The sequence below is a fragment of the Meleagris gallopavo genome, chromosome 5, assembly GCF_000146605.3.
Source record: "Meleagris gallopavo isolate NT-WF06-2002-E0010 breed Aviagen turkey brand Nicholas breeding stock chromosome 5, Turkey_5.1, whole genome shotgun sequence".
Taxonomy (NCBI): Eukaryota; Metazoa; Chordata; class Aves; order Galliformes; family Phasianidae; genus Meleagris; species Meleagris gallopavo.
The window spans coordinates 17,273,671-17,290,003 of record NC_015015.2 but is presented as its reverse complement, the minus strand read 5'-3'; the positions used below and the strand labels follow the sequence as shown (position 1 = coordinate 17,290,003).

The 16,333-nt window shown below is 35.6% G+C and overlaps 1 protein-coding gene across 1 annotated transcript in view; it reads left to right on the top strand.

Annotated features, from left to right (window-relative positions):
- The window catches only part of SHANK2 (SH3 and multiple ankyrin repeat domains 2), a 333,770-nt gene that overhangs the window by 58,769 nt on the left and 258,668 nt on the right, over window positions 1-16,333 (top strand). Inside the window, exon 11 of the mRNA XM_031553489.1 lies at window positions 14,354-14,420. Coding sequence (XP_031409349.1) covers window positions 14,354-14,420 — 67 coding nt within the window. The remainder of the gene's footprint in view (window positions 1-14,353; window positions 14,421-16,333) is intronic.

The following is a 16,333-nucleotide window of genomic DNA, read 5'->3' as shown; positions in this document are numbered from 1 at the left end:
TCAAGGTGGAAGTACATATGCTAGCAATTAGAAAAAAATTCATCTGTTATCCAGCGTATTACCATAATGACTTCCCAAAGCTCAGTTTTGATTTAGTTTATTTTGCAGAATTTCTTTTTGGTGGAATTTCTAGGCAAAGGACAAGAGGTTGTTTCCAGGTATTTTTGTCTCTGGCTTATTTTTGAAGGGTAAAACTGAGAAAGCAAACTATAAAACTGAAAATCTCTGTTCAGTGCCCGAAGAAGTCATTTTTATAAATACAAAGAAACGTTAAAACATGTAACTGTTGTGTTACTGGAATGTAGTAATTAGAAAAGAACTTCTTTTTTGCCAAGTATTTGTTTTTATATTTTCATCCTAATTCCTTCCCTAAAGCACCTGTGCAAAGAATACATCATTGGATATTGCATGTTATTGGCAAAAGAAGTCTCTTAAAATATCTCTTCTCATGATGCATTCTGCCTTTAGTCAGACCTTAAGTTTATTCCTATTTTTTCCTGCTTTGAGTGAAATCATTGAATTCATTGTTACGTGTTTGTGTTGGCTTATTTTTTTTATCCATGTTTGGTCACTGATTAGTTACATTTTGTTTTGCAGTACAGAAATAACAGGTAAAAGACAATCTGCTGTAGAAAAGTATGCAGTCTAGTTTACACTTACTCAATATTTGAATATTGATATAAAAGATTCAAAGATGTAATCATGTTTAATAATTGTAGTAGAAGCAAGTATGTTTTCAACTGCATACAAGTGATGATACAAGAACAAAATACAACATGAACTTACATATGCATACTCACCATCATTTTCATAAGAAGAGATTAAAAAATTAAAAAAAAAAAGTCTCATGATGATACACCCAGATGCAAACAATAATTAGTTATGACATGTTTTCTCATCATTTACCTTGAAGTGCTATTTATAGAAGAACACGTGTTCTCATTTGAGAAAAAGGATTTTTGGGAAACCTGTACATCACCTCCAGCATACTTATGCCTTTGTGCTGATATGGTATTTGCTATAATATTAGGGGAATTGTTGCCAAATGAAAATATATCTGAGAATACTGGGATAGAAGATGTTCCCATTAACACTTCCAAGAGAAAAGTGTTCAGTGGGAAGCTAGAAGTGACCTAGGTTGTCAGTAGATTTACTGCTGTTGATTTTTGAGGCATTGACAAGCTGTTAGGCAAAAGCTTCCCCCCGCTTGTGCATGAAGCACTATTACTAAAGGTCAATATTTAGTTCATTATACAGTTGGTGACAACAAAGCAAAATGTCGTATGCTCACTGAGAATGTGGGACAGCAAAGATGCACTGCTTTTGTAACAGAAACTGAAAACTGGGACCTCAGCCCAAAAGGCAGGGAGCACTCAATATTTCACTGGGCAGAAATGGTGGGTTTGTATCCCAAGTACCTTTTCCTTCTCCTTAGATGTTTTTAGCCACCAACCCGGCATGTACACATCTTTTGCTAATACTTTTTCCTGGCTTGGATAAGTTGAATTTGGGAACAGATACAGGAGCAGAATAATATACATGCGTATGTAATGGGATTAAAATCCATTCCCCTTGACCCAGCAATGTTTTGCAGAGTGCTGGCTAATCATTCTCCTCTGTCTTATTCTTTGTCATTTTTTAGAAAAGGGGACAAATTGAAGTAATGTGGTAAAACACAAAGTAATTAAATTATGTGATCATCTTATATCGCAAAAGGCAAAATATTGCCACACTTGGAGGTACTTAAAAATACTTACAGCAGGGTATATCTTCTAAAACAAAACAACAACAAAAAAACCCAATTGTGCAGTAACATCAGCTTTTGTGGCTGTAAACTTATGGAGGAGTGTGCATGAGCTGATTCTTTATACTGTACTCTGTCTGTGATCCCACACCTCTTATCATCCCTTTTGTGCTTTCTCTTCCTGCTCAGGCAGGAGCTGAAGGGCCTCAGGTGTCTGTCCATGCACCAATATTTCACTGGGAAGCAAAGTGTCCCTGAGGTAGCTAGGAGCCAATCTGTTTGTTTGTTTCCACCAAATGGATAAACTTCAAAAAGCTGAGAAGCAGCTGAAACTAGGTTATAAAAGGGAACAAATTAAGCAAACTAAATTGTAAGGGTCACTACCAGTTCTTGCCTCCAAGTGAGAGATGCTGGTGTGCAGTGCAGGCGTGATGAGCTGTCATGGGGAAGGTTGCAGGAGGTAATGTAGATCTCTGTAATTTTAATTTAATTATAGAGTTTGGATAGCCAGACTGAACATTGCTCTTATTATTTTATTCATACTATCTCCTACAAGAGAAGGCAGCAAGGGTAAGTTCTTAACTGGCCGGACTGTAACTGAGCAGTCACGTATCTTGTCTAATCCTTGTAAAAAGGTCAGCTGTGCTGAACTCTATATGTTTTTTGTTGTTGCTTTAAAGAGCACAATAATCTCGTCATTGGAAAATCTTCATTTGATTGTTGTATCTATAAGGAGCTGCTTTTGCATTTTCCTTTCTTTTAGGCAGATTTTATGTCTCCAACTCATCGGAAAAACTCTAAAACAATCCTAAGACCATGATGAACAGGATTAATATAAAATATCCATTTATTTGAATTAAATTGCTGCCAGGGTTTTACATGTATTGAAGTGGAAATATAGATGCTGTATAAACTCCCAGAGAGTGACAAATAGCACGTATTTATTCTCTCAGTATTCGTATAGAAAAGTGCATTATATCAGACTCTGCTTTAGATTTAACTGTGGGAGAAAAGAGAGATGCTGTGACTTCTTGATTCCTGTTCCTGTGTGTGTGGTATAAAGATGGTTAAACTGTATGAGAAATTTGTTTCATGAGTCATAGATAAGCATGCTTACAGTAATCTGCTACATGTAAAGTTTTCTTACTCTTACAATAGAGTGTTACTTTGAGATGTTAATACTATTCAGTTTCTCTATTAAATACATAATACATTATTAGACTTAGAGCAAAGCTGTAATCTGTATGTAAAAGCTCTATGACGCTGATCAAATTAGTTGATGCAATGAATAAGAAATTTCAGAGAAGCTGAAATTTCTGAGGCTGAGGCCACTTCTGCCTTGATGTTCCAGATGCCCAGTGGTGTCCCGCTGATCACCTCTGCCTGCTTGCATCTGAACAGACTGTCAGAGCCAGTGTTAGATTTGGGGGAAACAATGTGTTCTTGCAGGCTGAGCAGAGTCCTTGCCCCGGATCATGGGCACCTTAGATCCATAAATACCAGTTAATGATTATGGCTATGATGTGCTGATGTGATCTCTTGCTTTTACATGAATATACAGGCTGTTTGCTGTTAATTTCTGGTAATATCCATGTGAGTTTTTGTTGCTTATAAAATGAAGTGCCTCTGGGATGACTGAGCATCTTCTTGCACTGCCCTTTGGAGAGTGCTCATGTCGTGCAGTTGGCATATGCCACATCCCCATGTCCATCCTCATCAGCGCATGTTGTGGCATTGGCCTTTACTGCTGTTTCCAGAGGTTTTGTTGTAGCTAACATGTTGAGTTTGGAATTAATTCACCAAATGTATTAGGTAAGATAATAATCATATTTTATTAGCTTGGTGCATTTAGCCCTAAGGGCTTTCAAAAAGCATTTTTGTCAATTTGGTGTAGCAGTTTAAACAACACTGTGTTATTAAACAGTGCTGTTTGCAGAACTGAATTCCATAAACTGTTTTTGCTGTGAAATAGTGAGCAGCATCTTTTGCCTCCTGTGACTAGGAAGACATTTTTTCTGAAAGTACTTTGGGAAGTAGATGCTAATATAGGATGTTTTGACTTTTCTATGAGGAAAGCTTGTGTTCAGAGGTGAAAGCACCTGCAGCAGGGCATACCTTTACACCCTTAGCTAAATTTTCTGTATAACCTAACATTTACTGTGATTTCAAGGAAAGCAAAATCCAGCACACAGCATGCTTTCTCGGTCTTTTTTTTTTCCTAAAAGACTTCTGCTGAAGAAGATTACATTTCATGGCTTTCTGATTTAGCATATTATTGGGGAGAAAAAAAGAAAATTAAATCAATTTTGTTACTGGCTGTGCCTTCTCTGATTCATCTCATTCTGCAACCTGGCTTTATCTGCTTTCAATAAACACTCCTTTGGAATTGCTACTCACCCATGTAGCAGTAATGGGGATTATGCAATAACTGGCTTCTGATGGCTCTTTCCAGCCTGATCTAGATTTTCCCATGGAAAGCATCTGTAATTGTAAATGCATGTATCACCGTCTGCTTTTTCTTATATTAATAATTAAAATGCAAGTGTAGAAAAGTGCATCTTGCTTGAGAATGACTTGCTAGGTGGCATTTTAGCAGAGAAGCAGAAGAAACATGTACGTATTTTTTTCTCCTTGTAGGACAGAAATATTAAATTTCCTAATACATACAGTGACCAAGGAAGAGTCTCAGTGCAGTCTGTATAAAACAGGGCAACCTAAAAATATCAGTTATTTCCCATCTAAGGAAATAGAAGGAAATAAAAGAGTGACATGAAGTGGTGAAATTGTGTCTGGGATGAATTCACCAGCACATTCCTTTTTTTACAGTCTGACATGTTTCATGGTAACTTTAGCTGACTTGCCGGCATATTCAGTTCAACACTTCCTGGCAAGCTGGTTATTGCATAACTCCGGATCCTTTTGTCATAGGAGTTAAGTTTGCATTTCAAAGCTGAGAGAGTGAGATGATTTAGAAGCCATTTGCTTGCAAGATGCAAGAAAATGACTTACTTTCTTAAATCTTGGTTTCCGTGCAGAGTTAGCTTAATCTGAAGGTTTTCAGTCATGGCTTATTCATGAGTAAGTAGCTAAGTTTTAAGAACATAGTTGTGTATTTTCTTGAAAGGATATTGTACGGTAAAATACACGTTCTACTTTTAAAACCATATTAAAGTTGCTGGAAAATGAGGGTGGCTGCCTAACGGCATTTTAGGTGTCCAGCCACCATAGAACATTGCTAAAGCAGAACTCAGAACAAAATGAGGGGTTTCAGTGTAATAGTCTTCTCTTAACTTTGACTTGAATTCACTGTGCTCATCAACTCTGGCACTGTTTTGTGGCCACTGTGTATAATACCAGAAATCATGGGATCTGTGAAATCTGCAAGCAAAACCAGCATTTTAGCAACGAAAGTGTACTTTTACATCTGCAATGTACTTTTTTTGATAATAGCCAGGTATATACATATGTATTGAGTGTCCATTGTTATATAACTGAATATTTGCTTGCTTTTTAAATTTTAATTACACAAAGGCATTTAGGGTAAAATCCTAGTTCCTTGAAGTTGATAAAAGTGGATGGGACGGAAATGTGTTCCACGTGCCTTGCTCAAGATTCTTTCAAAGCCATGTTGCTAAATCTTTCTTATGATATATTATACTTCTTATAATTTCTTTTAATTAATGTTACCTAATTTAGCACTATTTTTATTTCTTTTAAGTCATGTGAAATTGCGAACTGTATTGAAACAAGTAACTGCAAAGTCTTTAGCTACTGATAGATGATTATTGTAATTTGCTGCTGCTGATAGCAAAACAAAAAGTTTTGGGTGACAGAAATGTTGCTTTAGTAGATATGATTATAATTTTGTAACCTGTGAGAGAGGTTCAGGACATCTTTCTATTCTCTACTGTACTGCTGCTGTGAAAGTCTTTTTTATCATTGCCTAGCAAGACGTGAAGCTTTTCCCACCAATTTTAGGTCACTTAGGTTCCTAGAATATAAAAAACGCTTTCATCTTAGTGCTGCAATGCAGCAGTACTTGAAGTTTTAAAGTCAAGTCTTTGATTATTGTTAATGAATAGTCAGGGCACCAGGTGGCTCTCACCCAGGAAGCTGCATGGAGAGCTTTAAGATGATTGTAAAGGATGCTGGTACCCAGCACCACAGACCTGTGCACTGCCGTGCGATGGGAAGCATGAATCCTGTGACCTTAACACTGAGGCAAAGTGATTTGCAAGCCTTTGTTTAAACGGTGCTAAAATGATCAAGGGAATGATGAAGAGCCTCAAAGAAATATTGGCCCTTGCCCATAATTTATATTTTCAGATGCTAAAACTAGTTGTTAAGCAAATGCAAGGTATCTATTTTAAGATACTGCATGTCAATATCTGACTACAGATGGCTCCATGAATCATAGTTGGAAGAAGGAAAATGTTAGACACTAAGATATTGTTGCTAAGAGATTTTTGTACACAGTATGCTAACATGTGCTGGCAAATTTGGGAACAGTAGCAGCAACATGCTTTTGGAGAAAAAAAATTCAGTGGTGAAGAAACTGTCTTCAAAGGACTATTTAAAGGATAGTAACATTATTGTGCTTTGTTGTATCAAGAACTGATGAAGATGAAATTGTCTTTCAAGCAGATAATACACAGAAAACATCCAAAAGGTAAAGCTAATCCTGCTATCCAATGAAATAGAAAGCAGGGACTAGAAGAAAAAAGAAAAAAAATATACTGTACTTCGGGTTTTAAATTAAGTAAATTTCAAGAAAATTAAAGATATTGCTGATATTTTGCCATCTACTGGACAACAGTTATATTAATATACAATGTTAATTCCTTTCTAAATCAAAAATAGTGGGCTTGTTTTACATTCTGTAATTATATCAGTTAAGATTTATTTTCTGTCCAGGACAAAAGCGTGTGAAAATGCTAAGTATAGTTTTTTACTTGTATTCTGTAATAACACCATAGAGCAATTTTAGTAAAACTTCCAGTATTCTATTGACCTGGCAGAGATGTAGGATATTTCTGCACTTAATATAGTCTTTACTGACTGCTATGTGAAGAGAAGAAAATTAAGTTTTACTTCTTTGCTTCTTCTGTGGATATATTTTACACCTTTTTTCAGTGTTTTGCTGAAATTTGAAAACAAATTATATCTGAAAGAAAATTTCAAATTCCAGTATTCTTTTAGTACTCTTTCTCTCTTTGAATAAAACTTTTCACAATTCTTATGTGTTTTTTTAAAATATCTTTATATATAATATAAAATTCTCATGGTAAAATATGCTTCTGACATATTTCTAATTATGTGCATTATATCTGAACTTCAAGGCTGTTTACTTTTTATTAAAAGTTTTGGAGTGTAAATGTAAAGATGTATCTCCATGAGGTGAATACATATATCTTCTTGAGGTTGTGTTTCATGTCGTCCATCTTAAGTGTAGTCAGGAGCGCTATTAGGAAAGAACGTGGAATAGTGATATTAATAGCATATAGAACTAGTGTTTAGTTGTGTTGTATGATGAGGTGAACTAAAAAGCTTCATTTAATTTTATTTTGCCTCATAGCCTCAAATTTAAGAGTCAACTGTAATCAATACAACTATAAAATATGGGATGGTGCTTTGCCCTTTGAGCTTGGAAGGTAAAACATTGAATTCATGATTATTCAGCATATCTATTTTAGATTATATAGTTATTGCAACTGCATAGAATTTTCCAGCTGGTTCAGAAAATAGAGTTTTTCCTATATTTATTGAATTCTTAATGTCTTCTCTACTTGAAAATAGCTAAAGCTGTTATATTTTGCAAAGATATTATAAAATAATATATTTCTAAAGGACAATGATTTCTAGATATGTCTTTGTATTTATTGAATAAATTAACATGTCTTAATTTTAAAAGCTCTCTTAAACTGGGCAAGAAACCAATAATGCTTGATAAGTACATTTTTCTCCCACACCTATGGGTAAGAAATTCAGAATGCAGATTGCTTCATGCTTTTCCAAGCCAAACTCCATCTGTACCACTGAGGATAGTTTTAAAATCTACATGCTGCTCATATATGAGAGCAACTAATGCATATCAATTTAAGATTTCTTTCCAAGTCCACAGTGTGCCATATGGTTTTTGTCACTATTTATCAGGAATATAACCTCACTGTGCTATGTGCAGCACGGGCATACATGAGAGCAAGGGTTTCCCACTTAAGAACCTGAATTTAAGATTCTAACATTGTTGTGGATGAATAATGAAACGGAGCACAGTGACAGCCTTCAAAGTGGTTTTAAACTCTGAAAAGCCTTTACCTCTTCATTTCATTAGGGATAGCTTTTCTGTCAGGAGGACGTGATAGAAATATGTTGAACTACATTTCCTTTTCAGTGCCCAACAGTAAGCAACATTTTAACTTCATATTGAATTGTAGTGAAATTGTATATAATGTGAAATGTGTCCAAAGATTGTGATTATAATGCAATGGTTTAGAGATCACTATGCCATTGGATTTTTAATTTTATATTTCAAGTACTTTCAGTGAGTTGTTGGTATGCTTTTTTTGTCCAGAAATTTGTTCATTAAAAATGGTAACATTTTGATTATATTTAATATGAAGAGAATAAGTCACAATTAAGAGACATGCAAGAGCTCCTCAAGCAGTCTCTTTGTTAAAAAGGTGATCCTAACATTCCTTCAAAAGTATTTGGGATAATTTCTCACCAGTCTCTGCTGTGAATCCTATTACTTTGTCCTTAGTGGTATAATGAATTATAATTTTGTCTATTAAGTCTATGATTTGAGTGGAAGGCAATTTCTGGAGAACCTTATTGCTGGATTGTATCATCTTCTCCTTCCAGTTCCACCAGGCGATAGGAAAATGCAGTGTACGTAGACCCCAGAGTAGCTTTTATGTTGCATTTATTTCTCTTCCTTGCCTGAGTAAAGACTAAGACTGAGTAAAGTCTCTTTTTGTTCTGAGATGGAGATATCTCCTTTAATGTACAGTGCCATACCTGAGCTCATTGCTATTTCAAGCTTTCTTGAAAGACTATCATTTAGTGCGCACTGCAGGATAGCAGAGACAATGCAAGGGTGAAACATCAGCTCTGAAAGAAAGAATAATGAAATGTGCTTTCATCAGGGAAGTGAAATTGTCTGGAAAAGTAGGGGAGAAAAGCAGGTGGGGAGTGCTAGCTGTTTTATCATGAACTGCTTATTGTTCATTGCAACTACAAATGAGCAGCACAAAAAGCTTCCTCCACTCTCCATTTAGGCAGAGCATTTTAAAGCTTTGTCTCACCTGGTCTAAGATTTAAGCATGTGGGGAAAGAAGTGCAGCAGCCTTGACTGAGAGTGAAACATAAATGAAATGTGAGATGCTCTCTCCATTTCCATGTAGAAACTCTTGTCAAAGTTCATTGGCTGGACATTAATAGGGGACAACTTGAGTTTCTCTTTTTTTAAAAATTCGTTTCTTATTGTGGGGAGTAATTTGTTTCTAAGAGTAATAATGTAATACAGCTGTTGTGCTTGCCTTTCAGGAACTAACCTATAAAGCTCTAAAATTGTATTTGCTAACAGGCTACAAAGATCTTACTCTAATTTAATGTAATCTCTACCTGCGATACATTTCAGGAGCAGAAAAAAACAATTGTGAAAGGTTAGTGACAAGTAAAGTGTACATATAATTTCCAATTTCCCAAAAGGAACAAAGCACTGCATGAAATAAAATCCAAAAAACCTAAATGCTTGAGGGTAAGTCATTGATATATTGACAGCTGCAGTTTCCATGCTGAGAAGAGAGCCTTTTGCAAGACAGTACTTGCTAGAGTCTGAAAGCCTTTATGAATCTCTCTCATGCTGAAACCTGTACCTGGACATCTATCAGGTTCCAACATATATACAAAGTAGACTTATTTGCCTTCATTTAAACTGAATTTTTTGGGGGAACAAGCTTCAGGAAAGCAAAACTAAACCAGATGCTTCAGATCTTTGATTTCTGGACTAACTTCTGAAAGCCAACCTAAAAACTGCCTGTATCTAGAAGGATCTTTTATTGCTGTAAGTAACAGAAAACCAGAAGATGAAAATAATGCTGTGCCAGGAGAAAGAAGCACCCTGCCTCCCAGTTAGATTTTTATTCTCACATTGTATGTCTGGACCAGTAATCACAGGATGTCCTGTCCTCTGCCTGCTCTCCACCACACCATAAAACATCACAACCATTTCATTCATACTTCTGCTTCACTGAGCTGCCGCTCAGTTTACCACTGGATTGCCTGTTGTGATACAGAGTAAGCCACTGTCACTGGTTTGGCTTGAAAAGAAACATCTGTCTGTAAAACAGTACGTGAGATGGTATGTGAGTACCGTAACAAGCTTTGCTTCTTCCAAGACAAAGCAAATATTGGTATAAACACATTGCTACTAGGCATGCTCTGCATTGCACACCCCGACAACAACAACCAGTGCTTGACTGCCCTGCCAAGTAGGTCACCAATTCCATGACTTGAGTGCAGTGCAGCTTTGACACATATCAGTGACTCCATTAACATTTTGTTACGATGACATTATGAAGAAAGGGCATCATGGAAGTAGATGATGATTCTGCCATTCTATCTACATGGGTCTACTTTATTATATTTTGTATGAATTACCTCCTACAGGCCTTCTGGCTTAGCTTTACTTCCTGGTCATTTCCCTGTTATAAGGGTGTGTATTTATTCAAATTAACTCTGTATGTTCTCAAATGTAATTAGAAAATAGTTGGGCGTCCATATCAATGTCCTTACTGAAGTAAGTTAGACATGGGAGGGAGCTGATAAACAATTAACTTTGGTTACTATTGGTCATATAAGATCGCCTCTAATGGTGATATGAAAATCAAGAGAATTGCTATCTGTGTTGTGTTACGTGTGAGTGACCCCAACCAAATGTCCGTGCAGCAGATAAAACCTCGTACTTTGGGTGAGAAAGCACTGTACTTGAACTGCTTAGTTATGCTTTTCAGCTGGACATTCATTGTCACTGTGCTGGGATGCTGCAGGAGCAGTCTTCCTGATTCTGGAGCCAATGCATAGTAAATATGGCCTTTAAAAATAGAGTAAAAGATTTACAGATTTGAGTGGAAATCATAGATTAATGACTTTTTGAGAAGATAACCAGACTTTATCAAGTTTTACAGAATAATTTCACAAAGGACATGAACCTGAAATATCTTAAGACTGCTTTACTTGCTGTTTTTTAAAGAGCTGCAATTTTTGAAGCTTCAGCATAATAGAATCTGTAGCTAGCCTCTAGCTGTAAAGTGCTAGCTCAAGCCCTTCGTGGCAATATTTCATGTCTGGAAACATGCATGTGATGCATTTTGATGACTGGAATCCAATTCCTACTGGAATTGGGAGAGACTTTCACTATACTTCTGCTGTTTGTGCTGGTTTTTTTGTTTTTTTAATTACTGCCAACAAGAGTTTTAGCCCAAAAAAGAAAGACGAAGAAATTTTTCATTCATACAGTGACCTGTCAAGTAGAAATCTGACTGTGTAATATCCCTGCAAGAGAAGTATGGATATTTAACAACATGTAAGTTATGAAATCACTCTGTTATGTTTAGTAAAGTACGTGAATATATACCTCTTTCTAAAATACAATGAAATTTAGTACAATTATAGAACTTCAATGAATTTCCACTGAAGTTTTCATGTTACTCAAAGGAAAAGTTGGACCGCTTCATTTTGTATTAAATTTGTACAATGGTTGGAGCCCATTGTTCTGATCATATGAAGACCGTTCACTTGTCCTAATGCATTCACACTAATAGTTTTGTCTGATCACACTGGTACTTTGGTTCAAGAAGAATTTTGGTGGAAAAGAGGCTACTGTGCTTCATTTGCAACTGCAAAATCTGAATGAATATAATTTTATATATTTCAGATTTCTCTCTGACTCCACTTTCTCCCACACTCTTTACCCATCAAATTCAAGTGAAGCACATTGACATTATGCCAAGAAATATTTGTACTTTTTTACTTGCTTTCTTTAGATCTTACCATACTTGCCTTCATTTTTGCTGTTGGAATTTTACATAATGTTTCTACTGACTTGAAGCGAATTGAATTAAAAGAGTCGATACCTTGAGCTTGCTGAATCTAGTGCTTGATTCAGAAACAATTCTCTGTCAAGCTGTCTCTCAGCTATCTTTTTTCAAGTAATAAAATGTATTTGTCACTTGAACAACATGTTTTACTTGAGTTTTAAAATCTTTTTGTATCAAACATTCTTTTATTTGAGTAACATGGTGGCTGTCTAGCAAGCTGCCTATCACTGCTGAATTCCCTGCTTGAATTTTATATTCCAGTTTGTGGTAATGCTGATGAAAGGTATTAGTGCTCTCATAACACTCCCTGATGTATATACAAATGTTGTTTTTATGTGGCAGGCTGCAGAATAAGAGGTTAAACAGGCAGGATTTGCATAGTTTCTCTGTTACTTTTATAGTGCCATTGACCAGATTGAATGATACGTTGCACTTTAAAACTAGCCACTGAGGGCCAGATTTGGATATATTATCAATGCTGAGAAGAAAGGTGTTTTTTTTTTTTTTTAAGATCTGGGTTATTCTGCAGGGATTTCCAGAAATATTTTGTGAGTGATAAGTTGTGGCATGAGGACTAATTCAATGAGAGTCTTAGGTGTAAATGCCTTAAAGTGAGCTCACCAGGAGGACTGTAGAGCAGAGAACGCGATAATCTGTCAATTATTCCCATCTAGCTTTATTTAGGAGTTTTGTAATGAGTTCTCTTTTCCAAGACAGTTCACCCATTCCTGCTGCGAATACTCATCACAGGACTGGACATTAATGAGACTTGTTCCAATGTTCTAGTAGGATATATAGTAAGCCCAAGGCCTACACAAGATTCATGAATGGCAGAAAGAGATATAGTGTATGAAATTAGGCATGCTGAATGAAAAGCAAAGAAATTTATGTAATTATTTTATTTTGAAATGAAGTAGATGTCCGAAATGTGGCTTATGATTTAAGCCTGCTCTGAGTTCAACCATTTAAAACAGATTTGAAAACTCTTACCTACTTAATAGTCGAGATTTTCTAACTGTATCCTGTCATGAATGTATAAAGCCTTCATTTTCGAGGGCTTCCATATCATTTTGTGTCTGTTAATAGTAAATAGAACTTACTCTTTAAGAAAATTTTCTGCAGTAAGAGAAGTATAACCTTAGACTTGTTACATTAAAAAATGTTACTTGTTCCTCATACACCACCCTAAGAATATGTCATTCTTTTCATTACTCTTCATGTCTGATATTAGTTGAATGGTTCAGACCAGCTGACAATTTTTCTTGGCCTTCAACTCAGATTTTTCCCCTGATTTTAAATTATTCTTATGATTGACAGTAGCGCTGTATCCAAGGGAGTCCTTAAGTAAGATTTTTATTTTTTTTTCCCGCCTGCATTAAGGTTGAATATTTGGACAAATTCTTTCTCAGAAAGAGTGGTAAGACACTGGAACAGGCTGCCTAGGGAAATGGTAGAGTCACCGTCACTGGAAGTGTTCAAGATATGTGTAGATGTGGCACTTAGTTACGTGGTTTAGTAGGTGTGGTGGTGATGGGTTGACAGCTGGACTAGATGATCTTAGTGGTCTTTTCCAACCTTAATGATTCTATGTTTCACTCTGTATATGCAGAAGCTTTTATGAGAAATGTGAGCTCAGTGTATCACTTTTACCAGCATTAAGAAGGATACAGTGGCCATGGGAGGAAAGAAAGCTTCAAAATAAGTGAAGGAAAGGGAGTTGATGGAGATTCACAGTAAAAACAGGAGAGGAAGAAGAGAGGAAATAGCAATAGCATAAGCAAATCTTTCTTCCTATCTTGTGGGGATATTTCTCTTATTAAGATCATTTTAGATGAGGACTTGGAATAGTCTGTCATGCATCCATGTTTTACAGTCAGGAAAGAAATTAAAAAGATAATAATAATAATTTTTTGTACCAGAAGTGTAGTTTAATAAATACTTTAAATTATTTACATATGCATAAACTATTGAAGCTTCTCTTTTGTAGTCATTTTTGCTGTCTTAGTGATAGCTGACTTATTGTAGTTTTGGGTACTTCTTTCTTGGTTATCCCACGTACACTGCAGTTGCAGCTTCTGATTCAATGTTCAGGTAAGGAACAAAGAGGATTGATAAAAGGAAAATAATGTCTTAGTATATCTCTCAGAACCTATGATTATATGATTCTCCAGTCATTGGAGAGTGCTGGGGATGCTGCTTTTGACTGCCACAACGTGAACAGCTCCACAGGTCTTATAGCAGTCGCCTGAGAGACAGCAACCTTATTTAATGGGCAACTGGGAGACTTGCTCTGCTTTTTCATATAGGTTGTAATATCATTTCATAATGCTGCTTCCACAACGCATTGTGTGCAACAATTGAAGAATGGAAGTAGAGATGTCCACGAAATAAACAATTACACAATTTTACAAAATGAGATGTGTGATGTTTATTAGTAGTATAACTTGCATGTTTTTCTAATAATGAATTATGACAAGATATTAATTTTAACTATTTTACAATCCTTCAGGTGGCTATAATAGCAGGAAATTTTGAGCTTGCTGAATATATCAAGAATCACAGGGAAGCTGATATTGGTAAGCAAAATATTTTAAAACACTGAAAATAAGCTATTCATGTTTGAACCAAGATTTTACAAAAATGTTAAATATGATTTAATGTTAGATATGCCTATGAGGTACCCTGGTGATGGTGTTTCAGGGAGAATTTAAAAGTAACTTTCCCTTACGTAATGCAGGTAGGGAAAAAAAGAAGATGAAATGTTTTCAAAATATGCTCAGAAAAAGAAAACTTGATAGGTAATGCAACAGTTGCGGATGTTTTGAGTATGAATGAGCCAGTTTCTAATGGATTAAATACACATGCTTATGCCCAGCTAAATTGCTAGCAATTTTGAACTTTAACATCAGGCTGAAGCAGTTCTCATGTGGGTATAATTGGTCAGACGAAAATAAAGATGCTTTCCTGTATACGTACATGGCAAAAACTGTCTATCCATATCCATAAAAACTTTTCCTTTCATGGAGGTTGGTGTGTGAGACTACATGAAGCCTACAGCAGTTCCAAATGACAGGCACTAAGGGCCTCAAGATAAACCTTCAGGATTTTTAAAGATCTTTTCACATAGTGAGTTCTGCCATTAAAATAATTTAAATAAAGTGATTCCTTATACAGATTAATTAAAATTCTTTAAGTGAAACCAATTAAAGCCCCACAGAAAAATTGTTGCACTAAGAAAGGCATTTGTTCTGAAGTAGAAGAGTGTATAGTTGTCTGCACTAATTTAACTCCATGATGCGTGTCTACAACTTGTTAGTATTATTCATGTGGAATACTGAGACAATGCAAACACAGTTCAGGTCTGAGAAAATATTGCTCTACATTAAGGTCTCTCTTCCCTTTCCCTTTCCAGTTGCACATGCTCTGTAGGGACATATTTGAAAATTCATCATATGAAATTTAGTATCACTGTGATACTTTTAATTCTTTGTAGTATGCGCTGAGATAACTCAGGAAATTTTGTAGAAGTTTTGCATAAGTGTCTTGTTTCTGCAGTTCATTGCAAGCTTGGAAGGCTTTTACTAGACAAGTAGGATAGCTCTGTTCCATATATCTTTTTCCTTCTGTCTTTATAAATAGTTTGATGTAAAAAAATTGACGTAATAATGAACCAGCTATTCCTAATGCAGTGGACATCTTGTTTATATTTACATATGATTAATGGTTTTAGAACTTTGTGAAGATCTTGAAATGAATGGAAATGATTGGCTAGATTCAAATGGTCCCATTTGTTTCTGCTGTGCTAGTTCTTGGTACTTTGACTTGCCTATACACGCAGTGCAGAACAAGTGCTGCAGATGTGCACAATATTATGTTTTATGTTTTCCTAAGTGTTTTTTTCTCTTAACTATTTTTAAGTACACTGAAAGAAAAAAATCTAATGAAGGAATTACTTAAAGTTTTGCCTATGTTCCAGTTTCAATATGAGAGATTGTAAAATTTAAGTAATGCTTACGTTGCTCTTATTGGCAGTAGACTTTACGATGGTTTGCATGAAACCATATTGACCTTGATGTCGTTATTTTTCTGTCTTCAGTTCTGTGCTATTTTCCTTCCTTCTGATCAGTGCCATTTCTGAGTTACTATATAAGAGAGATTGTAGTATAGTTAAATATTAGATGGATGAAATTCAGTTCAGAAAGTCACATGCCTCATGCATTAGCAGAGCTTAATGTTCATGACTAAACTTTCTTTGTGACTTCTATTAAGAAGAAAAAAAGCTTCTATGAGAAGCTTCTCCTGATTTTTCCTGTGCCTTCACTTTCCTAATGAAAAATGGAAATATTGGTGCTTTTGTCACTCACTTTTTTTCAATTCATTTATTGATGGTGTATAACTATTTAATTTAGTAGGTTTGTCCTAAAGAGCAAGCATTAGTTCATGCTGTTTCTCTCTACTAATTTGATTTAGCCAGATATTGTCCCTTAAG